At 37.2% G+C, this 25,786-nt stretch overlaps 1 protein-coding gene across 1 annotated transcript in view; it reads left to right on the top strand.

The window, feature by feature from the left end:
* TBC1D12 (TBC1 domain family member 12) overlaps positions 1-25,786 on the top strand; it is a 99,478-nt gene that overhangs the window by 25,603 nt on the left and 48,089 nt on the right. The window contains exon 2 of the mRNA XM_036265030.1: positions 7,435-7,558. Coding sequence (XP_036120923.1) covers positions 7,435-7,558 — 124 coding nt within the window. The remainder of the gene's footprint in view (positions 1-7,434; positions 7,559-25,786) is intronic.

The following is a 25,786-nucleotide window of genomic DNA, read 5'->3' as shown; positions in this document are numbered from 1 at the left end:
GGACCTTCTCTGGCCCATTCATGTAGGTTTATTGATTCCTGGTGGAGAACCTTTGACCTGGTTGCTCTCTTAAGTCCCTGGAAGCTCTAAAATACTTTAAAAAAATTTTAACCTTTACTTACAGCCTTGAAATTCTGTTTTTTGATGAAGAGTGATACTGAATTCTGTCCCTTTTTTTATAGTTCTGATCCATGAAAATACTTGTTAGTTAAGCAGTGTGTATTAACTAAAAATCTGTATTTTTATAATTTTTAGGATTTGTAGTAATGACAAAGACAAGAGCCAGAAACAGCCTGAAAAAGAAAATTCTTGTAATTAAATAAAGTTTAAGTTATTTGGGGGAAAAAAAAAATTCTGTGTGTGTGTGTGTGTACAGTCAGCTGAAAGCCTTTTTCAAGTGAAAAATGATTGAGGTTTGGAAAGAATGTAAGTAATCTTCATGCCAGATCTTTAATCCAAATTACTCAAGGGTAGCCAAAGTACTGCATTTTAAAGAGACAGCACTTCAGTACTTAGACTTCTTTGAATTAATTGTGTAGTCAACCACGGCATTCCATAATCACTAGATAATGTTTTCTTTTTGGCCTTCTATTATACTTTGGGGAAACTTAGTACAAAGTTCAGGAAGTTGATGTGTTTTCAGCAGTCCAACTTCTGCTGAGACAGTTTGACGATCAGGTCACGATTTCTAATTTTTAAACTGATTTTACTCTTTTCATTAAAGTATGATTTTTTTGTTTGGAAAAGTATTCAGACCCCTTTTTAATGTACAGTTTTATTTAAAAGGTTATCAGAATTTAATGACTCTAAAAAGTTAAGTCATAGATGTAAATGTTAGGCAAAAATGGTGATTTTTTTTTTTGGCTAGAGTTGACATTGTTGGCAGAAGATTCAGAGTTAGGCAGCCAGTTTTCTGTAGTGTCAAATTCCAGTCTGAAAAACTATGGAATTTACGTGGCTTTGTCTCCGTTTAAAAGTGGTTTTGCCAATTCTTAAAGACCCAAGCATTGGATATTCTGTTAGAAATCATGAGCAGAAAACTTACATGGTATAAATCAGATTTGCCCCTTTAGGTTAGCTTTATCCTTCAGTAAGGTATAAGTGGTATGACTCTTTAATATCCTATGTAACTCTGTGTGATAAAAGAAATCTTGGAAAATGAAACAGATACGTGAAGCAAATATTAACAGGTATTAATAAGCAAGAGTCATTCATTCATCAACTTTTCTTATAAAAGCCACTAAGAGAAAAGTCTAGGGCCCTGGTTGGTATGGCTCAGTTCGTTGAGTATCAGCCCATGCACCGAAAGGTCACTGGTTCTGTTCCTGGTCAGGGCAAATGCCTTCCTGGGTTTCCAGCTCAATCCCCAGTAGGGGATGTGCAGGAGGCAGCTGATTGATGTTTCTTTTCTCATATTGATGTTTCTCTCTCTCTCTCTCTCTCTCTCTCTCCCTCCCTTCCTCTCTCTAAAATCAATAAAAACATTTATTTTTACTTTTTATTTTTTTATCCTCACCTGAGGATATTTTTCCATTTTTTGTTCAGACAGAGTGGGAGGGAGAGAGACAGGACCACAGGACGCTCTAACCTCTGAGCCAAACTGGCCAGGGCAATAAAAACTTTTTTTTTTTTTTTTTATCCTCACCTGAGGACATTTTTCCACTTTTTGTTCAGATAGTGTGGGAGGGAGAGAGAGATAGAAAGAGAGAAGCATCGACGTGAAAGGGACACATTGAGTAGTGGTTGCCACCCACATAACCCAACCAGGGCCGGGGACAAACTGCAACCGAGGTACGTGCCCTTAGCGGGAACCGAACCCTGGTCTCTCTGGACCGCAGGCCAACGCTCTAACTCCTGAGCCAAACCGGCCAGGGCCAATAAAAACATTTTTTAAAAGGAAAAAGTTAGGGCTTTTGTCCAAACCCTTCCCTCTTTCTCTCTAATCCCCACATCAGTTTTTTCTTGGTATGCCTCTTATATTTTTCTTTTTTATGTTTCAGCAGTATAGAAACTTTGAACTGCTATTCTCAACTGGTGCAACAGAATTTTTTTTTTTTTTTTTGCTGAAAGGAGTGGACACAAATTAGTGGAGAGAATGGATAATGGTGTGTTTTTGTCTCTGTGTGTAGATGGTTGCATATGTGAACATAGTGTTGGCTGGAGTGGAGAATGAAAAAAAAATGGATTACCTTTGCCATTCCCTGTTTTCTATATATATTGACAAAATAGGTTACAGAATGAGAAAGAAAAAGCAAACTCAAACTAGAAAACATATTTGTAAATATTCCCCATATCTGAAACAATAAGATACTTTACAGTTTAAAAAAACTTGACTATTGGGGTTTAGGCAGAACCAGTAAATAACACTTCTTTATCAGCCCATCTGAGTTTGGAATCAGTAGATAAAAAGACATAGGACACACACAAATGGGACTTCACAACATCAGCTTTAATACTGATGAAATCTGGATCAAAAGACATGCCTTTGGCTGCAGTGGGCCTCCTAATACGTCACTTCATTAAAATTTATCCAGCTAGTTACTAGCACAGCAAGGCCTTTCCTGTGGGGATAGGGGGACAGATGGGTGCAGAGGAAACTAATTTAGCCTCATATTTGGAAAGCAGAACAAACTGAAATGTCTCTGCTGTTAGGCAGCAGTGTCTGGCACAAAAATTCAGCTCCACGGGTGGAGATGAATAAGGGGACAGAGAGAAGCTAGGAGTGTCTCTCCCTTCCACCTCTCCCAAAACTAGTAGAATACAGCCCTGGCCGGTTTGGCTCAGCGGTTAGCGCGTCGGCCTGCGGTCCTGAGAGACCCGGGTTCGGCCCCCACTAAGGGCGCGTACCTCGGTTGCAGTTTGTCCCCGGCCCTGGTCGGTTATGCGGGTGGCAGCCACTCGATGTGTTCCTTTCACATCGATGTTTCTCTCTCTCTCTCTTTTCCTCTCTCTCCCTCCCACTCTACCTGAACAAAAAATGGAAAAATGTCCTCGGGTGAGGATAAAAAAAAAAAAAAACTAGTAGAATACAGAATAACAGAGACTTCCAGTCAAGATGGCGGCGTAGGTAAACACAATATCGCCTCCTCCCACAACCACATCAAAGTTACAAGTAAACTACAGAACAGCCATCATTCAAAACCTCCTGAAATTGAGCTGAATGCAAATCCTACAACTACAAGGTTAAAGAAGCAGCCACACCGAGACTGGTAGGTGGGGTGGAGGTGCAACAGACTGGTCCCACACCAACTGTGGCAGATAAAAATCAGGAGGACACCTCAGCTGGGAAGGTCCTCCCTGAGGACTGAGGGGTCCCCGTCCCACACCAGGCACCCAGCTCAGGGTTCCAGTGCCAGGAAGAGACTCCCCATAACTTTTGGCTGGAAAAACCAGCGGGAACAGAGACTGAGGGAGGCTGAGGCAGCTGGAGCTCCAGGCAGCACCTATTAAAGGGCCCACGTATGGACTTACTCGGACTCGCACCCTCCAGGCTCCAGCGTGGGGGAGGCAGCTTGAAAGGCACCAGAGACATATGGAGAACTGAGTTGTTAGGCATTGGAGCGAGGGCTGGAGAGGCAGCTTTCTCCTGGACAGACGTGCTGTCAGAGGCCTTTGTTCCTTTGGTGAGCCCTTCCCTGGGACCACAGACAGCCGCCATATCTGGGACTCCAGCAACCTGGCTCACACTGTTGGCCCCATCCTGGTGATTCCCTGAGGCCCCGCCCCACAACTCTCAGGCCCACCCAAGTGGTTGCCAGTTGCTTTACCATTGGATTGGCCTGTCTTGGATCCTGCTTCAAGTTTTCCTAAGATCTTTCAAACAAGCAGCATCTGGTCTCAGCTAGCCTCATACCTCTCATTAAGTAATACATAGAAACAAACACAGGGAGGCAGCCAAAATGCAGAGACAAAGAAACAGGTCCCAAATGAAAGAACAGAACAAAACTCCAGGAAAAGAACTAAGCGAAATGGAGATAAGCAACCTAACAGATGCAGAGTTCAAAACATTGCTTATAAGGATGCTCAGTTGACTTAGTGAGAACCTCAGCAAACTTAGTGAGGGCCTCAGGAGCATAAAAAAGGACCAGTCAGAAATGGAGGAGGCACTAACTGAAATAAAGAATAATTTACACAGATTCAGTAGTAGAGTAGATGAACCCAAGAATCAAACCATCGATTTGGAATATGAGGAACCAAAAAACACCCAATCAGAACAACAAAAAGAAAAAAGAATCCAAAAAAATGAGGATAGTGTAAGGAGCCTCTGGGACAATTTCACACGTGCCAACATTTGCATCTTGGGGATGCCAGAAGGAGAAGAGAGAGAACAAGAAATCGAAAACCTGTTTGAAACAATAATGGCAGAAAACTTTCCTAACTTGGTGAAGGAAACAGACATACAAATCCAGGAAGCACAGAGAGTCCCAAACAAGATGAACCCCAAGAGGCCCACACCAAGGCACATCATCATCAAAATGCAAAAGGTTCAAGACAAAGAGAGAATCTTAAAAGCAGCCAGAGAAAAGCAGTTATTTACCTACAGGGGAGTTCCCATAAGACTGTCAGCTGATTTCTCAAAAGAAACTTTGCAGGCCAGAAGGGAGTGGCAAGAAATATTCAGAGTGATGAAAAGCAAGAACTACAATCAAGATTACTCTATCCTGCAAAGCTGTTATTTAGAATCGATGGCCATATAAAGAGTTTCCCAGACAAGGAAGAGCTAAAGGAGTTCATCACCACCAAACCATTATAATATGAAATGTTGAAGAGTCGTCTTGAAGAAAAAGATAAAAAATATGAACAAACAAAATGGCAGTGAATACATATCTGTTGACAATTGAATCTACAAACAAAATGGACAAGTAGAACAGAAACATTCTCATAGATACAGAGAACATTTTGTTGGTTGCCAGATGGGAGGGGGGTTGGGAGAATGGGTGAAGGGATTAAGAAGTACAAATTGGTTGTTAGACTGACAAACCTCAAAGGGAAAGGGGTTGGGGGATGGGAAGAAATAAACCAAAGAACTTATATGTATATATGCATAACCAATGGACACAGACAACAGTATGGGGAAAGGCAGGAGGGGGGCTGGAATGGGGAGGAGGGGGTCAATGGGGGGGAAATGAGGAACAGCTGTAATACATTCACCAATAAAGATAAGTTTAAAAAAAAAAAAAAGAGTGACCCTTTCCCCTAGCACTGCCATATAAATCTCATTCATAGAGTCAGGCTCTACCTCTGGAATCCAGAGAGAGAGAATTTTCCTTACTTCCGTCTAGGACACATTTGGTTTGTTTTGTTAAGAAGCCTTTAGTGTTGATTTAAATTTAAGAAATTTTAATTTCTTGGGGGATAGGAAAAAGGGAAGTGTGTGTGTCTGCCTGTTTGTCTGTCTTCAACTTGAAAAGGTGGTAAGGAGGAAGCTAGTCCCAATTTTTTTTTTCTTAATTGATTTGAGAGAGAGAGGAAAGGAGAGGGGGAGAGAGATAGAAACATCAATGAGTAAGAACATCTATTGGCTGCCTCCTACATGCCCCCGGATCAGGCCCACAACCTGGGCATGTGCCCTGGACTGGGAATTGAACCTGTGACCTCTTGGTGCATGGGTTGATGCTCAACCATTGAGCCATACTGGCTGGGCTAGTCTCACACTTTTTTTTTTTTTTTTTTAATCCTCACCGGAGGACATTTTTGCATTTTTTGTTCAGACAGAGCGGGAGGGAGAGAGAGGAAGAGAGAGAGAGAGAAACATCTATGTGAAGGGACACATCGAGTGGTTGCCACCCGCACGACTAACCAGGGCCGGGGACAAACTGCAACCGAGGTACGTGCCCTTAGCGGGAACCGAACCTGGTCTCTCCGTACCGCAGGCCGACACTCTAACCGCTGAGCCAAACCGGCCAGGGCTAGTCTCACACTTTTATTTGTATTGGGACCTCTACTTCACCAGTCCCCTGACAATTGATAGGGAGGACAAGGGATGGCGCATGAGAACAACAGAGTATTACACATTATTGGCTTATTTGTGTACCTTTTCATTGGGTTTTTTTTACCCCTTAAAATGTAATAAACTGGTGATTCTCTTCCTAGGCTAACTGGTAGAAGACCAATTGATCTGTAATGTTTTATTTTTAATTTTATTTATTTCAATTTTTAAAATTGATTTTAGGAAGAGATAGAGAAACATCGATTTGTTGTTCCACTTATTTATGCATTCATTGGTTGATTCTTGTATGTACCCTGACTATGGATCAAACTCAAAACCTTGCGGCATCTGGACAATGCTACAGCCAACTTAGCTACCCTGCCAGGGCCTGTAATGTTGTTTTAATACAACTCCATACATTTGTAACAGTATTTTAAAATTACTTTTTAGTGCAGATGTATGCCAGTTAGCTACATTATAAGTTGTTTTTATAGCAGGAGATAAACTGAAAACCCAATCCAAAATTTCTTGGTGGCATAAGAAATTAATGTGGAACATTATCTAATGGCCTTACTTAGCAATTGGATACCTGTGGGTTCATATTTCTTTTGTGGAAATTTCTTAAAGTAACCAAAGTGTTTGGGATATGTAAATTTAAAGTTTTTGGGTTTGTTTTGATTTTTATGATTTAATGAGAATTTAAACTTTATTCTGAACTTACTATGATTGTAATAGTACTATAATACATACTGGAACCAGGTTTTTTATTATGGAGGTTATTTATTTATTTATTTTGCTTCTTTCCTTTTATCCTTTTCAGTGAGAGACACTTTCTTCCTAGAAAAAAACAATTTACGTACACAGTCGTCCCGCACCACTTTGCACTTTGACTTTTGCGGCTTCACTCTGTTGCAGTTTTTTAAAATACTGCGAGGGACGACTGTATAAATAAAGAATCCTACTTCGTGGAAATTAATTTATCGCGGTAGAGTCTGGAACTGATTAACCACGATAAATGAGGGCCATCTGTACCTATATTATGACAGTGGAGGATCGGTTGATACCCTTTTATTACAAACAATAACAAATTATTACTGGAAATCATTAAATAATATTTTCCCAAAAGATTTTTACTTAACCTTTACATATTTCATATAGGTTCTCTTGAATTTTGTTGTTCTCAATTTCTTGGCTTTTATTGTCAAGTGCATGTATAGTCAGTTCGAGTCACTTTGTATCTGAGTCACAGCAAATATTTGTCTTTTTTTATAGCTATGATTTTCTTTCCAATTTATTTGTCTCTCTGTCTCTTTGATTATTTTCTAATATTTCTATAGAGCCAGGTATTCTTAATTGAGTCTTGTTAGTCTAATAGTAGTATAAGTAGTAGAAATAATTTTAAATTATTTTGTGTTTGTCTTGGGAATAAACATACTTTAGAAGTTATTAGTAAGGAGTTCCCTGGTTATCAAAAACACAATCCATGTCACTTTTCTGTGTTTCAGAAACCTTTTTCCAAAAAGGACAAAGGAACTCAAATCAGTTGTCCATAGTGCTCCTGGTTGGAAATTATTTGGTAAAGTTCCTCCCAGAGAGAATCTTCAGAAAACTTCCAAAATTATTCAGCAGGTAAGTACTAATATAGCCATGTGGTTTGTCTTAGCTTTTAAAATACCTTTTCTTGATAATTAACTATATCCTACTTTCATTTATATATTTGGACATATAAAATTTGGGGATTATAGATATTTGTAGTAACCCTAATATTTTTTTAAAAAACATTTTCAATTATCTTTCATGGTTATGAAAATTATTTAAAGTAATAGAATATTGACTTTGTTTCTTAGTACTCCTTGGATAGCCTTTTATTGTTTTGTTATTAGCTAACTACTCTCACCGCATACTTTGACTTCTAATTGAACACGATGTTATTTACCAGCAGCACAGATTTTATGGATATAGGTAGTTGTGAACTTATGAAACAGTAAAAAACTAAAACAGTAAATTTTGAGGTTGAATTCTTTCCTTGGTTACATTTCTGGTGTTCTGCCTAAACCCAGGACTTTGTGAGATAGGTGGGTATATAATTTTTTTTTTCGTATTTAGGAGCTAATTCTTCTAATGTCTCTATTAATATTTATATTCTTGAGTTTTAAGATTTCAGATCTTATCTGACTTTTAAACTTATGCTCCTCAGTACTAGGAGATCAGTGAGACTGGTAAGCAGCAAGACTGGATCAATTTGTAGTATTTTTAAGTTGGGAGAACTTGCTGTTCAGAAAGAGATATATAATAAAGTTCCTGTTTCTCTGCTTCCCAGTTGTAGTTTATCAGATTAATACAACCAGCATTTTAAAATAATCACATTAAGTCAATAATCATTCAAATTGGAAAAAATATGTTCCTTTAATAATTTAATAGTGTTCCTTTTATTGCTCAAAGGAAAGACTGGTTTTCCAAGTAATATAAGAAAATAATTTTTAGATATTTAAAAACATTAGTTATAGTTAATTTTATTTACAATTAATTTAAATATTGACTACTTTAAATAGCTACTGGGACTTAAAACTATGCTGATTCCCAAGATGTGTGCTCAGGCACCTGTGTGCTGTAGCTAATGGGGGAACCATGGCAAGCTCAGTGATACTCCACATCTGTCAGATAGGTACACTGTTAGCTCAGGGTGGTATGCAGTTTCAATATTATATGGCACGATATTCTTTTCTGTGGCTTCATATCTTTGTGCATCTAGTTTTTCTGAGGTTGTTCTTATAATAATCACTGTGGTACAGGAAAAATGAGGGTGATGATGACCAATCTGATTTCAAGTTTTGCGAAAGTGTACAGTGCACAACAGGTATAGATGCTCAATCAGTAATTAATTGTGCTTATTTAAGAATGAAATAAGACTTTTTCTTTAATTTACATGTATTATTTTTTCAAATGGCTACTTTTTCAAATGGTAGGACATAAATAATTTTTGGACATAACTACTATACTTATTAAACAGCACAATTAGTTATTTTTGTTGGTTTGTGGGGCACCATAAAAAATTAGAGACACTAAGGGTTCTGTTAACAGAACGTTTGGGTATCTTTGCTATCTCAGCATCTTAAATTTACCTTTTTTTTTTGGTAAAGACTGAAAGTAACTTCTCTTATTTGAGTTTTCCAGAAGACCAAGTTCGCCCTCTAGAGGCAAAACAGTGGTCTTCATATTGAAGGTTTGTATTCCCACTTTATGGTAGTTTACCTTAAATATGCATGTGTATACACTTTTATATCTTTATGTAAACTACCATTCTACAATAGGTAGAAATCTTATCATAGGTGTCTAAATAAATTGCCCGGTGGATAATTACCTGTTTATTGATATTCTGTATGTCTCTAATCTGCTGTTTCTATTTTGGAAAGCCACATTCTTTTTTTATATATATATGTGTGATAATTTGATGACTGGTCAGGAAAAGAACAAGTCTTGTTTTCATATGGGAAGAAAGAGTGGAGTTGAAATGCAGTTGCTGTCCTCTGCAGCCCCTTCTCTGGCTTTTTATAAATGGTGGTTTCTTCAAGCTACTTCTTTTAATTTTTGAACTTTCAAGTTGTGTGTAGGTGCTAGTGTGTATTTTGGTGCCTTTTTCATGGGTCTCTTTGTTTTTGTGAGGTATGATGGACGGTGAAATTGTTCCTCTGACCCTTTTTCACCCTCAAAAAATGTATCTCTTTCACCATGTGATGGGACATGTTTCTGCCTCTCCCTTTCTGCTTCCTCTTTCCCTACTTCCCTGTGTGCCCTCTGCTCCCCGTTTGTTTAAATTTGCTGCCCTTTTCCCTGCAATTGTAATTTTCAAGGAGGGCATGATTTTCCTTTATTAGCAATAGTAAATTTACAACTTTGTGTCTCTGTTCCTACCTGAAACATTTTTTAATAACTCTGACTTTTGAACTCTAAAATATTATGAATATAAAACTGTTTTTGAGCCCTGGGCAGTTTGGCTGAGTAGTTGGGGCGTCGGCCACACACCAAAGGGTCTTGGGTTCAGTTCTGGTCAAGGGTACGTACCTGGGTTGCAGATTCAATTCCTGGCCCCAGTTGGAGTTCTACAGGAGGCAGCCAATCAATGTGTCTCTCTCATATCTATGTTTCTCTCTCTCTCTCTCTCTCTCTCTCTCTCTCTCCCCCTCTCTCTCCCTCCCTCCCTCCCGTCCTCCCTTCTACTCTCTCTAAAAAAAAAAAAAATCAATGGAAAAATATCCTCGGTTGAGGATTAACAAAAACAAAAAAACTGTTTTTTAGATTCTTTACCACATAGTCCTTTCATATGCTTGGAATCAGAAATCAAAATGAAAATGTTAGTAAAGCCATGAAGAATGTTAGGACACATCTATCATGTTTTAGGGCAGGATCTTACGTTATTAAGGCTGTAGAAAATGAAAGTAGCTAGTAATTCCAGTGTAAATCTGCCTGAAAAAGTGAGCAGTGTCAAAAGTACTATGGAAAAATAAATTTCTTTGAGCTTTCTAAAGATGCCTTTTGTGTTTTTTGAGAGACAAATCAGTAAAATTTATTAGGATATTAGAGTACTAGTATTTTATAGAATAATTACTTATTTATTTAAAATATTTTCATTGATTTTTAGAGTGAGAGGAAGGCAGAGGGAGAGGGAGAAAGCGAGAAACATGGATCAGCTGCCTCCTGCACGCTCCCTATTAGGGATTGAGCCTGAAACATGGGCATGTGCCCTGACCGGGAATTGAACCAGCAACACTTTCCTGCACAGGACAATGCCCAGCCAACTGAGCCACAACAGCTAGGTCTAGGATAATTATTTTTAAAGCAGATATTCAGAAAGTAGTTGCCGTATTTTTAAGTACGAGTATAATTATGTTATTGGGCCAGACTTTTTTTTTTTTAGTGGAGAGATACAAGATTATAAACTAATTATATAGGAAAATAAGATTTGACTTATAAACTTTTTCTGTTAATTGTTATTTACACAAATAACACATGATTATATTCTGCCTATGAAATAGAAAACATTATAGGAAGATATGTCTCATTTCACTTTTTCTTCACATTTTTAGGACTTAAAAAAAAATTTTGTGTGTGGAAAACATAATTTTACACATGTATATATTTATATATGGTGTTACATATATTTTTTCTGTAACATTTCAAAAACAAAATATGTATGTATGTGTGTATATATATATTTTGTTTTGTTTTGCTTTATTTAACTTTACATGTTGTACACCTATAGCTTTTCAGAGATACATGAAGTGCATAAGTGAAAGACAATTGTAGGTTAAATATTTTTTAATTGTATTATAATACATTTGTTAAAGATTTAATCAATTTTAGCTCTCCATGTTAACAGAGTAAAGAAACATAAAAATTATTTTAGGATAAGAGCAAAATCAAACTGATTCAAGTTTGGCATTTAACTTGACAATCACTTGCCAAATCACGTGAATATTCATAATGTTATTTTATGAGGATTATCACATGTGTTCTCTTGCAGGTGTGAAATTCCTGCTTGTGGCCTTTTGAACCAGTTGGTGAGCCATGTTAAAAATTGCATCTCTTAATTATAAATAGTATTTCAGTTATATTGTAATTCAGTTGACCTAAGTTGTTGGTTTTCCTAAATTAATAGGCTGAAATTTGAATAAAGCTACATAGGTTTGTCTTACGACCTCCAAACTGCAAGTAAGGATGATTACAAATGAGTCATGTTTTGTATATTTATAACACAATTTCATACTAGATTGAATATATATACCCTATTTATGTCAAACTGAAAACCTTTCAGTAAAAAGTAAATTTTTTTTTTTTTTTGGCTAGGCACTGTTTTTATATTGGCATCTTTAATGAGAAACTGAGATTGTAGTACTTAGATGATGTTTCATGTTTTTCATCATTCATGTATTTTTCCAAGTGAAGTTTTAGTTCAGTGATTGAACCATTCTAATGTAACTTTTCTCTGTACCGCAGGCCGACGCTCCAACCGCTGAGCAAAACCAGCCAGGGCTAATGTAACTTTTGATAGGCAAGGAAAAAAATTTTAAGACACTACACTGATTTCTCAATCTCAGCATTTTAAATTGTATAAAAGTAGAATATGTCGCTCTCCTCAGTTAAATCTTTGCTTTTGGAATTTTTTTACTGCAGGAACACTAGCATGGCAAGGACTTGAATACATGTGCTTTGTGTGCAGTAGCTAAATTTATAACATTTGGAAAATTTTAGAGTATAATTTTCTGGTTACTATATTGGTATGTGTAGCATTAGAACATTTGAGAAGAGTTCATTGGCTTTAATTGTGATTAAATATAGATTTCTTTGGTGTAAAATTTTACTGAGTACTATAAAAATTAGTGACTTCCTTCTTTTTAGTTAAATTGTGGAGGGGCTGGACTATGTTAAGAATTTATTTATTTTATATTTTTTAATCCTTACCCAGAGATATTTTTCCATTTATCTCAGATAGAGTGGGAGAGAGGGAGAGAGAGAAACATCGATATGAGAGAGACACATCGACTGGTTGCCTCCCGCACGACCCTGACCAGGGCCAGGGACAAACTGCAACCAAGGTAACATGACCTTGCCCAGAATCGAACCTGCAACTCTTTGGTCCATGGGCCAACACTCTAACCACTGAGCCAAACCGGCCAGGGTCAGAATTTATTTTTGAAAAGTCCTTAAAAGTCTTAACCCCCTAAAATGTTTATTTTCACCTTAATTTACCTAATGTATTATCACCTTAAAAAGGTAGTGAATAACTACCTTTGCAGCTGCATGTGTGTTCTTTATTTATAGTTCATGATAAATTATTGTCTTTCCTATGTGAGAATAAATTAATTTTATGAAAGTTAATTTGTGGTCTGAAGATTGAGGGAGGAGTTTATAACAGCTCTGGGCCTGAGCTTCTGGGAGAGGGAAGAAATATGAACCTTGCCCTGGCCAGTTTGGTTCAGCGGTTGAGTGTCAGCCTGCGGATCATAGAGTCTCGGGTTCGGTTACTGCTAGGGGCACATGCCACACACACACACACACACACACACACACACAGAAAAGAAATATGAACCTTAAGAGAGAAGTTTAAATTAGTTAAACTAAAAGAGTAAAAACAGTAAGTTTTCAAATTGAATAGGGCAGGATTTGGGGCAAGGGGATTTTTTTTTCTATTATCAGAGACAGATTTGGAAAGGGATTGCAGTTTGGAAATACTAACTGTTATTTTATTCCATAGATACAGTTTGAGTATCAAAGTAATGGTAAAAGTTGTATTCATCTCTTTATGTCAGTCAGACTTTATATTATGTTAGGCTTCACATTAGACGAGACAATATTGTGCTAATAACTTTGCCAAAATAAAGTTTATGAAAACACCCTTATATGCCAGAGGGATATGAAATACTTCTCCTCAAGGTTTCAGTCAAGCTTGAATTATGGGATAGGTTTTTATCTCTCCTAGTTCACAGATCCTGGAAGAAAATTTAGAGTTAGTCAAGGCATCATAATCAGGGTAACCTCCTCTACTTGTAAGCGTGGTGGTTTCCCTGGCTCTTGGATCAAGTTGAGGAAGAGAAAGAACCTCTTTATCTCGAGCAGACATGATCTTGAGGTGGTAGAAATGTTCACATGGGGAGTTTCTTCCATTTCTGAGATATTATTCTGACTATCTATAAACTATTCACAGCATATACAAATATGAGGGTTTACCTAGTCATTAACCCATTTAGGAGGAGTGTTCTCAGTGTTCACTGAAACTAAAAGTTGAGTCAGTGTACAGGGTGGGGCAAAAGTAGGTTCACCGCTATTCATGTAAAAAATAATATAATAGCCCTGGCTGGTTTGGCTCAGCGGTTGGAGCATTGGCCTGTGGACCAGAGAGTCCTGGGTTCGGTTCCCACTAGAGGCATATACCAAAAAAAAATAATAATAATACAATAATAAATAAATAATAATACAAATAAACTGTGGATAATAGAGCCAGAATACAAAAACAGTGGGAATAAGCAGAGTATCGCAATAATAAAATCTGGGTTTAAAAAAAAAAAAAAAAAGAATAAACTGTGTTTCACATATAACTGTACACCTACTTTTGCCCCACCCTGTATGTATATTAGGCTATTTTGGTTTTCTTATGTCTTTAGAAGAGAAACTACTATTCTTTATTCTCCCCAGTTCACATATATTACTTCTTTTTTTTATCCTCACTGGAGGACATGGTCATTGATTTAAGAGAGAGAGTGAGAGCACAGGCAAGAGAGAGAGAAACATCAATGTGAGAAATATTGATTGGTTGTCTCCCACACTCGCCCCAACTGTGGATCAAATCCACAACTCAGGCAGGCATGTATTCTGATTGTGAATCGAACCCACAAGTCTTTGGTGCATGGGACGATGCTCCAGTCAACTAAACCACCTGGCCAGGGCACATTTTACTTCTTTGAAAATCTATTCATATACTCCTGCCACCCTACATTTGAACCTATAGTTTGATATTTTCTCATCTTTCCTTCCAAGAACATCTCTCCCTCCTAGAACACCTTTCTGGTAGATCTCTTTAGCTGCAGAGTCCAAGGTATTAGAGACTGGTAGCAAACTAAGCCTTTTCTCCAGCAGAAATTGAAGAACAAAATTCTTGAATTGATCCTAGATTCTTTTCTAAGATTGTCTGGCTTTCACTTCAGTGAATGCATAATGTATTCAACCATACATTTACTGTGTTTAATACAATAGTCATGGTTCACGTTCTTGGGATATAAATAAATGTGAATCCTCGCCTATTCCAGTATAATTGTGTGTAGAGGGGAGGTGGAGAGGTTCATATATAATTTTAATTTAGTGTAATGAGTGTGATATTTGAGTTGTGAACAAAGTATGAGAGTACTGATGAATGATTCATTCTGCTCAGATATATGTGGGTTATGTTGTGAGGTATGCTAGTGGTAGTTCTCCAAGTAGACAGGGTGGGGAAAACCATTCCAGAAAGAGGAAATTGAATAAGCAAACCAGGAATGCACAAGAGTTGTTTAGTTAGTCAACCATTATATCAGGGATGTAGAGTAGATGGTCACGGGTCATTAGTCACAGGGTTAGAGAGTTGGGTTTTAGCAAAAATACTGTAAAATAAGGCACTGAGTCCTGGCCAGTTTGGCTCAGCTATTAGAGCATTGGCCTGAGGACCATAAGGGTTGTGGGTTCAATTCCCAGTAAAGGGCACATATCTGGGTTGCAGGTTCAATCCCTGGTCCTAGTCGGGGTCATGCAAGAGGCAACCAGTCAATGTGTCTCACTCAAATCAGTGTTTTTACCCCCCACCCCCATCTAAAAATTAATGGGAAAATGTCCTCAAGGAATAATCAAAAAAAAGTTTTTAAAAAAGGCACTGAGGTAACAAATTCATATGTTAGAAAAGTAATTCTGGAGTCATTATACAAGCTATAGTAGAAAAGGGTGGGTTGCAAACGAGGACATTAAAATTTATTGTAGTAGTCTATGATTCTGGTTCCCAAACACAGTGGATTTCCTAGAGAATGTGTTAAGGATACAGATCCTTTGGCGACATACATTGGGGTTCTTAATGTCAATTTTGTGTTTTTCAATTCTTATGTTTCTAGTTGGTTCTTTTTCAAATCTGCTATATCACTTTTTACAGTTTACAGTTCCCTGCTGAAATTTCAAGTTTGGCCTTTATCTCCTTAAAACATAGTAAGTATAGTTGTTTCATAGCCAGTGTCTGGAAATTCTGTAGGTCTGTTTCTATTGAATATTGTTCCTACTAGTTTTTGTTAGTAGATGCTGTTTTATCTCTGTATGTGCCTAGTTATCTTTGCTTGAGTGCTGAACATAATATATGAAACATCATATGTAGAAAACAATTTGAAGACTAAGGTGATGCCATCCTTCAGAAATTTGAATTTGTGTCTCTTAGGTGCCTGATTGCCACTAGTTATACACTTTTTTCATCCATCCAGATGAGGCAAAGCTCTATAAAGTCTGTTTGGGCCATTTTTCTTATTAGGTTGTAAACGCTTTTTTATTGTTAAACCAACTTTGCATTCCTGGGATAAATTTCAGTTAGTCATAATTATTATCTATTTTGTATGTTGATGGATTCAATTTGCATGTGTGTGTATTTAAATTAATAAACTTTTTTTTAGAGCAGTTCTGGATTTACAGCAAAATTGAGCAGAAAGTACAGAGAGTTTCTATATATCTTCTGTCCCCACACACCCACAACTTCCTCACACAGTGTGGTACATTTGTTACAATCATGAACCTACATTTATTTACACATTATTATCACCCAAAGTCCGTAGATCACATTAGAGTTCACTGTCTGTGCTATATATTCTGTGGGTTTTGACAAATGTTTGATGAAATGTATCTACCATAATAGTATACAGAATAATTTAATTGCCCTAAAAATCCTTTTTATCTGCCTGTTTATCCTTGCTTATGCCCCTAATCCCTGGCAGCCAATTATCTTTTTACTGGTTCAGTAGTCTTGCCTTTTCCGAAGTGTTAAATAGTTGGAATAATACAGTATTCAGCCTTTTCTTATTGGCTTCTTTCACTTAGCAGTATGCATTTGTTTCCTGTATGTCTTTTTTTTTAATCCTCACCTGAGGATATTCTTCCATTTATCTTTGAGGTGGGGCAGGGGGGAGAGAAACATCAATGCAAGAGAGACACATTGATTGATTGCTTCCTGCAGGAGCCTGACCAGGGCCTGGACTGAACCGCAACCGAGGCACGTGCCCTTGACCAGAATCAAACCCGTGACTCTGGTCTGTGGGCTGATGCTCTAAACACTGAGCCAAAACAGCCAGGGCTCCTTTATGTCTTTTCATGGCTCAATAGCTTATTTCTTTTTAATGTTGAATAATATTTTAATGTTTGGATGTGCCACAATTCATTTATCCATTCACATCTGAAGTACATCTTGGTTTCTTCCAGTTTGGCAATAATGACTAAAGCTGCTATAAACATTCGTGTACAGGTTTTCTTGTGATACAAGTTTTCATTTCATTTGTTTAAATACCAAGGAGTCTGATTGCTGGATTATATGGTAAGAGGATGTTCAGTTTTGTAAGAAACAGCCAAACTGTTTTCCAAAGTGGCTGTACCATTTTGTATTCCCACCAACACAGAATGAGAGTTCCTATTGTTCCACATCCTCACCAGCATTTTGTGTTGTCAGTGTTTGGGAATTTGACAAATCTATTAGATGTATAGTAGTATCTCATTGTTTTAATTTGCAGTTTCCTGTTAAGATATGAAGTTCAGAACATCTTTTCATGTTTCATATGTTTACTTTTCCATCTATATATCTTCTTTAGTGAGATATCTCTTCAGATCTTTTGCCAGGTTTATTTATTTATTTTTGTTGTTAATGCTCACCTAAGGATATTTTTCTATTGATTTTTAGATACAGTGGGAGAGAGGAAGGGAAAGAGAGAAACATTGATGTGAGAGAGACATTGATTGGTTGCCTCCCACATGACCCCAACTGGAACTGGAGATCAAACCCGCAACCCAGGTATGTGCCCTTGACCAGAATCGAACTCACAACCCTTTGGTCTGTGGGCTGATACTCTAACCACTTAGCCAAACCAGCGAGGGCTCTTTTGCCATTTTTAAATTGGATTGTTCATTTTCCTATAAAAATAAGAATAGAACTCAAGAGACTTTTAGGAGTTCTTTGTATATGTTATATAATAGTCCTTTATCAAATGTATCTTTTGCAAATATTTCCTCCCACTTTGTTGCTTCTCTTTTCATTCTCTTGATAGTGTCTTCACAGAGCTGAAGTTTTTAATATTAATGAAGTCCTGCTTCTCAATTATTTCTTTCATGGATCATGCCTTTAGTGTTATGTCTAAAATACCTTCATTATCCTACCCAAGGTCATATAGGTTTTCTCCTATTATCTTCTAGTAGTTTTATAGTTTTTTAACTTTACATTTTGATCTTTTGAGTTAATTTTTATGAAGAGTGTAAGTTCTGTTTCTAGGTTCATTTTTTTTGCATATTGATGACCAGTATTCCTCACCATTCATGAAAAGATTTCCTTTGATCCAGTATATTGCCTTTGCACCTTTGTCAAAGATCAGTTGACTCTATGTGCTGTCTGTTCTGTTGATCTATTTGTCTCTTTTGTCAAAACCACACTGTCTTTATTTATTTATTTTTCATCCTCTGCTGAGAATATTTTTCCATTTATCTTCAGATAGAGTGGAAGTGAGACAGAGAGATAGAAACATCAATGTGAGAGAGACACGTCGACTGGTTGCTTTCCACACAACCCTGGCTAGGGCCAAGGACCGAGCCGCAACCAAAGTATGTGCCCTTGGCTGGAATCGAACTCGAGACTCTTTGGTCTGCGGTCCAACGCTCTAACTGCTGAGCCAAATCGGCCAGGGCACTATCTTTATTTTTTTAATACCACACTGTGTTGATTACTGTCACTTTATAGTAAGTCTTTAAATTAGGTAGTATACATCTTTCAACTTTATTCTCCTTCAGTATTGAGTTTTTTATTCTGGGTCTTTTGCCTCTACATGTAAATTTTAGAATCATTTTGTCAATATTCACAAAATAACTCGTTGGAATTTTTATTGGGATTGTGTTGAATTTATAAAGTTGGAAAAAACCGACAGCTTGACAATAGTGATTCTACCCATGAACATGGAATATCCATTTATTTAGTTCTTCTTTGATATCTTTTTTTTATCCTCACCCAGGACATTTTTCCTTTTTTTTTTTTGTTCAGGTAGAGTGGGAGGGGGAGAGAGGAAGAGAGAGAGAGAAACATTGACATGAAAGAGACTCATCGAGTGGCTGCCTCCCGCACGACCCCAACTGGGTCTGGGGACAGACTGCAACCAAAGTACGTGCCCTTAGCGGGAACTGAACCACAGGCCAACGGCTCTAACCGCTGAGCCAAACCGGCCAGGACTCTTTGATATCTTTTGTTAGAGTTTTGCAAACTTTATTAGATTTATACCTATGTATTTTTTTGGAATATTGATGTAAATATTAGTTTGTTTTAAATTTCAAATTCCGTGTATTCATTGCTGATATATAGGAAAGTGATTGACTTTCCTTGTATCCTGTAACCTTGCTATATTGCTTATTCATTCCATGGGGGTTTTTTTTTTGGTCTGTTCTTTGTATATTCTACACAGACAATCGTAGAATCTGCAAACAATGACAGTTTTCTTTCTTTCTTCCCAATCAGTATACCTTTTTATTTCCCTTTCTCATTGTATTGGCTAGGACTTCCTATAGGATGTGGACAAGCAGTGGTGGAAGGGGCCATCCTTGCCTTGTTCTTGATCTTAGCAAGAAAGGTTTGAGTTTTCACTATTAAATATGAAATTATATACAGGTTTTTTTTGTAGATGTTCTTTATCAAATTGAGAAAGTACCCTTCTATTCCAAATTAGAATTTTTGTTGTGAATGGGTGTTGAATTTTGTCGAAAGCTTTTTCTGTGTCTGTTAATATGATATGTGGTTTTTCTCCTTTAGCGTGGTAATGTGATGCATTACATTAATTGATTTTTAAATTTTGAGCCAGCCTTGCATAACTTGGATAAATCCCCTTTGGTCCTGGTGTATAATCCTTTTTATACATTATTGGATTCAATTTACTAATATTACTTTGTTGTGGTTATTTACATCTAAGTTCATGTGAGATACTGGTCTGTGGCTTTCTTTTCTTGTAAAGTCTTTACCTGTTTTGATATTAGCCTCATAGATTAAGTTAGGAAGTATTCCCTCTGCTTCTGTCTTCTGGAAGAGATTATAGAGAATTGGTATTATTTGTTCCTTAAATGTTTGGTAGAATTCACCAGTGAACCCATCTGAGCCAGGCGCTCTTGAAAAGAATTCTGCAGATGTTGGGTGAGTGTAATATAAATGTCCGATTATGTTAGATGATAGTGTTGTTCAAGTCTTGTGTAATTTTGCTGATTTTCTGTTTACTCCTTCTATTAATTACTGAGGAATAATAAATTATCCATCATAATCTATTTGGCTTTTTCTCCTTTTGCTCCGTGTGTTTTGAAGCTTTGTTTTAATAATAGCTTCTTGATGAATTGGCTTATTTACCATATTGTTTTAGTTTAATTATGTGAAGAAAATCTGGCCTCACAAAGATGTGTTGATAGCAGAGGGAAGACATTTTAAATAGAGTTTTCAGATAATTGTGGATATTCTGCTTTGAAACTACTCTAAAACTCATAATGGTAAGTTACACTGTGGAATATGAAATCATATAACTTTGTTATATTAAAATCCATTGGTCTCTCTTGCACTTTGAGTGGATGATTTTACCCTACATGGTTTGCATTGATCATTTGGAAAATACTGTTCCACCATATTATGCAGATCATTCAAATGTTGTAATATTTCATTGTATAGTGTAGTAACAGAAATTACAGTATATCACCAGTGATTTCTTCTGAAAAATTTAAGTTTTGGACACTGTCAAACATAGTGGCTTTTACAAGTTTTGCAGAATTTAATTTTCACTTGAACGGTTGACTATTATTGGCAACAATTACATTATTTGCTTTCTTTGAAATCACTGACTCAATTTTCCTTTTTTGTTTTTATAAATTGTTTATGTTGGAATAACTTTAAATTTACAGAAAGGATGAAAAGAATATACAGAGTACTGTGTACTAATTCAGTTTTCCCTAATGTTAACATCTTGCATTACTCTGGACAGCTATCAAAACTTAAGAAACCAACATTGGTACGTTACTATTAACTAAACTTCAGACTTCATTTGTATTTTACCAGTTTTTACATTAATGTCTTTTTTCTTTTTCAGGATCCAATCCAGAAACCACATTGTATTTCATTATTATGTTCCTTTGTCTTTGTGGCCTTTAACAGTTTCTCAGTCTTTCTTTGACTATGACCTTGATATTTTTGAGTACTCTTCACATAATTTCCAATCTCTTGAAAGAAAATTCGATTATTTCTTGTCAAATGTCAATAAATATGACACCATTTGCATAGGGTTTCACACACACACACACACACACACACACACACTGATCAGTTCTATGACACCTATAATTCAATTCAGTTCTGACACTGTTTACCTAGAGTTAGCATCAGATCCCACAGTTAAGGGCTCAGTTCTACAAGAGTGTACCCCCCATTTCAGATGCCAGTCACAAGTCCAGGCTTCTAGTACTTATGGCCAACTGGTGAAATCAGAGACTCCTTGGGATTGACAATTTACTAGAATGGCTCACAGAACTCAGGAAAACGGTTTACTTACTAGATTACCTGTTTTTTATGGAAAAGATGCAACTTGTGAACAACCAGATAGAAGTGATACATAGGGCAAGGTATATGGGAAGGGGCATGGAGCTTACATGACCTCTTCAGATACGTCACCTTCCCAGGGCCTTGATGTGTTCACCAACCTAGAAATGCTTCATTAAGTAGGCACAATTGATTGAATTATTTGCGAGTACCTCAACCTCTAGCACCATTCCCCTCTCCAGAGATCAGGGGTGGAGCTGAAAGTTCCAACCCTCTAATCACATGGTTGGTCGCCCTGGCAACCAGCTCCCATCCTGGGGATATTTGGTAGTCTGTGCCACCAGTCCAGACACTTATCACTTTGGACATTTCAAGGCAGAGACCAAATATATATTTCTTATTATATTATAACTTCAGGTTGGGTTTGTCTAATGCCTTCCATATAACTTGACTGGGATAATGATTTTTGGGAGAAATACCATGGAGGTGAAGTGCCCACTTTGTCTAAATTTGAGAAAATGTCTACCAGACACCCAAATCTGAATAACTGTAGTTTGCTAATCAGTTTTCCTTTTAAGTAAAAATAGTGTTCATGATCAATGAAGATTTGTCCAGTTCACCACTCAAATAATTGCATAGATGCTTTTCCTCTAGACAGCCATTGTACTTTGGTGTTCAGCAGAAGTTCCTTATGTATACTTCCCCTTCTGTCACATAGAGTATTAAGGAGATGTTTACTCATAGTGAAGATTTAATGTAATCAATCATTGTTATTGTTTCATCGTAGACATTCTTAAGTGAAACTGGCCCTACCCCATCCGTTATTGTTTTTTTTAACTGTGAGTGCATGTCATGAAGAATACAGTGATTAGTAGTATAATTTTGTGTCATTGCTCTGATTTGTGCTAGGACACCAACAGTTTTATTCAACATTGCTGTAGCACCATTAGTGTTAATGTCAGTACATTAACAAAGGCAAACTATTAGCACTATTATGAATATAGTGTGACTTTCAGACCTCATGAAAGCATCTCTGGGGCACTGTTGAGAACTGCTGCAAAAGGGCTATGATAAGTATCTTTATCACAATCTACTCTCAGTGTTAATGCCACTTTGAGTGCAATGTAATAACCTTACAGCAGTATACTGCCATTCTCTCCCTTCTGAATTTTGTGCTGTAAACCCCTCAATACATTGGTGTTATTTTTGCTTTAAGTAGTTAGAGATTCTTTAAATGTTTTTAATGATTTTTATGCCCTGACCGGTTTGGCTCAGCGGTTAGAGAGTCGACCTACGGTCCAGAGAGACCCGGATTCGGTTCCCACTAAGGGCACGTACCTGGTTGCGGTTTGTCCCCGGTCCCAGTTGGGGTTGTGCAGGAGGCAGCCACTTGATGTGTCCCTTTCACATCGATGTTTCTTTCTCTCTCCCTCCCACTCTACCTGAACAAAAATGGAAAAATGTCCTCAGGAGAGGATAAAAAAATATATATATATATATTAAAACAAAAATGATTTTTATATTTTTGTTTATGTCTTTTCTAAAGAGTTTTTTATATTTATCCATATTTACTACTTTTGATGCTTTTTATTTCTTTGTGTACAGGGTGGGAAAAAAGTAGGTTTACAGTTTGTGTGACAATAATACAATTAATAAATAATACATGATAAACTGTTTCACATACTCAACTGTAAACCTACTTTTGCCCCACCCTGTGTATTCATGTTTTCATATGTTACATTCTTTCTGCCTAAAAATTTTCAATATGAGAGAGATAGACACATTAGTGAGAGAGAACATCAATGGGCTGCCTCCTGCATGCCCTCCACTGGGGATTTGGCCCACAACCTGGGCATGTGCCCTGACCAGAAATTGAATGGTTAACCTCTTGGTGCATGGGTCCACGCTCAACCCCTAAACCACACCAGCTGGACTGTGCTGTCATTTTTTAAAGATACTTTCTCATGGTATAGGATTCTTAGTCAACAGGGTTTTTTCCCCACATTTTTTTTCTTTCAGTATTTTAAAGACTTTTTCCATTGTCTTCTGACTTGCACAGTTTCAGATGAATCTGAACATTCAGGTCCCTCCTGGATGTCCTGTGATGACTTTCCATTCTGGTTGGTGGGAATGTGAATACTTCCAGCCCTAAGGGAGTTCTGGGAAGTGTTTTGCTTATCACTCCCCAGTAATTTTTCTGTCCCCAGAAGTTGTTTTTTCCCAGCTTTGTAGTGTTTTGCCTTGCCCATGTGTAGATTAGTATTCAGCTAAAGACTCAAGAGGACTCCCTTGCAGATTTCTGGAGCCCTTTCTCAATGGAGTGCTTTCTTTTCTATTACTCTTACACCAAGTCTGGCTCCCCTTGGCCTTTCCAAAGTAACAGTCAGGCTTTCTTTGAGTTCCCCCTTCCTGAACTGATGTTCAAAATTGATTCCATGCATAGCACTGGGTGATCATTAGGCTCACCTTGTTTGTTTCTCTTTTGTCAGGGATCACAGAGGTTGTTTTCAGCAAGAAAGCTGTATGAATTACCCAGTCCACCTAGTGCAAATCTACTCTATCTTTCTGCAGAAATTTTGGCTAACATGTATATATATATAACTTTTAGGAATGTAGATGAAGATCAAATACTTATCTGAATTTCTGATTACATATTCAGATCACATTATATGAAATAATATATTCAGAAATAATGTATTTTTATTCAATATTGTTTGCATATATCTTTGATGTCAATATGTTCATTATCACTGTGACCAGTATTTTTAATTTATTTAGTTATTTTTTTAATCCTCACCCGAGGACAATTTTGTATTTACCTTCAGATAGAGTGGGAGTGGGAGTAGGGGGAAGAGAGGGAGAGAAACATCAATGTGAGAAAGTTGCCATCCACACAACCCCAACTGTGGCTGGGGACAAACAGCAACTGAGGTACATGCCCTTAGCAGGAACCAAACCCAGCAGTCTCCAGTCCGCGGGCCAACGCTCTAACCGCTGAGCCAAACAGGCCAGGGCTTAAATATGTTTTTATTTCATTGATTTTTTTTTTTTAGAGAAAGTGGAAGAGGGAGAGAGAGAGACATAGAAACATGGATGAGAGAGAAGCATTTATTTGCTGCTTCCTGCGTGCTGTCCCGCGCTCCCCCCTCCCAGCTTAGGGGGGTTTGAGCCCACAACCCAGGCATGTGCCCTGACCAGGAATTGAACCCTCAACCTCTTGGTCCGTAGGATGATGCTCAACCAACCGAGCCATACCAGCTGGGCCTGTGACTGGTTTTGTAGTCTTTAATACCAAGCACATGATTTTCTCTTTTGTCCAAGTTGTAGGGAGACAGTGCTTTTTGTTAATCCTCACCTAAGGATATTTTTTCCATTTATCATCAGATAGAGTGGGAGGAAGGAAGGGAGAGAGAAACATCGATACAAGAGAGACACATAGACTGGCTGCCTCTCTCATGACCCAACCAGGGTTGGGGAGGAACCGCAACTGAGGTACATACCCTTGATCGGAATAGAACCCACGACTCATTGGTCTGTGGGCCAACGCTCTAACCACTGAGAAAACCGGCCAGGGTGATATAGTGCTTTTTAATTCTGTATATTACCTTGTTATGAGAAATTTTATATCAAGCCACAAATTTTCAAATGTGTTATATTTTTTTCTTTTATTTGTCCTATACATATAAAATTATCATCTCTACAAACTATTCTCTTATTCTGGGGTTTTTTTTTTCAATCATGGTTTATTTTCAGTATTATTTTGTATTGGTTTCAGGTGTACAGCATATTGATTAGGCAGTCACATACTTTACAAAGTGTTTTCCCAGATGTTTTCAGTACCCACCTGGCACTATACATAGTTATCACAATATTACTGACTATATTACTATGTTGTTTTTTAAGGTAATGTGTAAAGGGTTTTTTATGACAGTTTGCAATTGGATGGTTATACTTCTGGTAATCCTTGCTTACATTTGTTCAGTTTCTTCCTCTCCTACTCCAGGTAAACAGACAGCAACAACAATGACAAAAAAACCATTGATCAAAAAGTTACCTTCCAAACTAGCACTGATTGGGATAATTTCAGGATAATGCATTTTCTCCAGATAGTACTTTGCTGTTTAAAATTAATAGAGTAAAAGCACCCATAATATGAAAATGTTGTTAAGCAAATGTACTTGCTCTTTTCTGAGAGACTATTTTAGGAAAAACATCTTTTCTCTTTATGTGTATATGGTATTTCTTGGCTTTGGAATTGTAAGTCATTTTATTCTACTTTACATTTATGAAGATGACAACAATTGCCTACCATCTTTTGGTCAGCCTTAGAATTAATTGCCTATTTGATTTAAATTTTCTTATAGTGGCTAGAATAAATGATCCTACAGATAATTGCCAGCCTGCTCCTAGCACTAGTTTCATCTATTCTGGTTACCCCAATTGAAATAAACACATTTTGTAATTAAATTAAAAATAAACAGGCTTCATTACAACATCCCATAGAAATACTTTCCCATAGAAATATGTTAAAAGAAAAACTAAATGCTGCTTGTCTT

Source organism: Molossus molossus, unplaced genomic scaffold (assembly GCF_014108415.1).
Source record: "Molossus molossus isolate mMolMol1 unplaced genomic scaffold, mMolMol1.p scaffold_m16_p_17, whole genome shotgun sequence".
In the NCBI taxonomy this organism is placed as follows: domain Eukaryota; kingdom Metazoa; phylum Chordata; class Mammalia; order Chiroptera; family Molossidae; genus Molossus; species Molossus molossus.
Note: the sequence above shows the minus strand (reverse complement) of the source record. Positions and strands in the feature narration are given on the sequence as shown.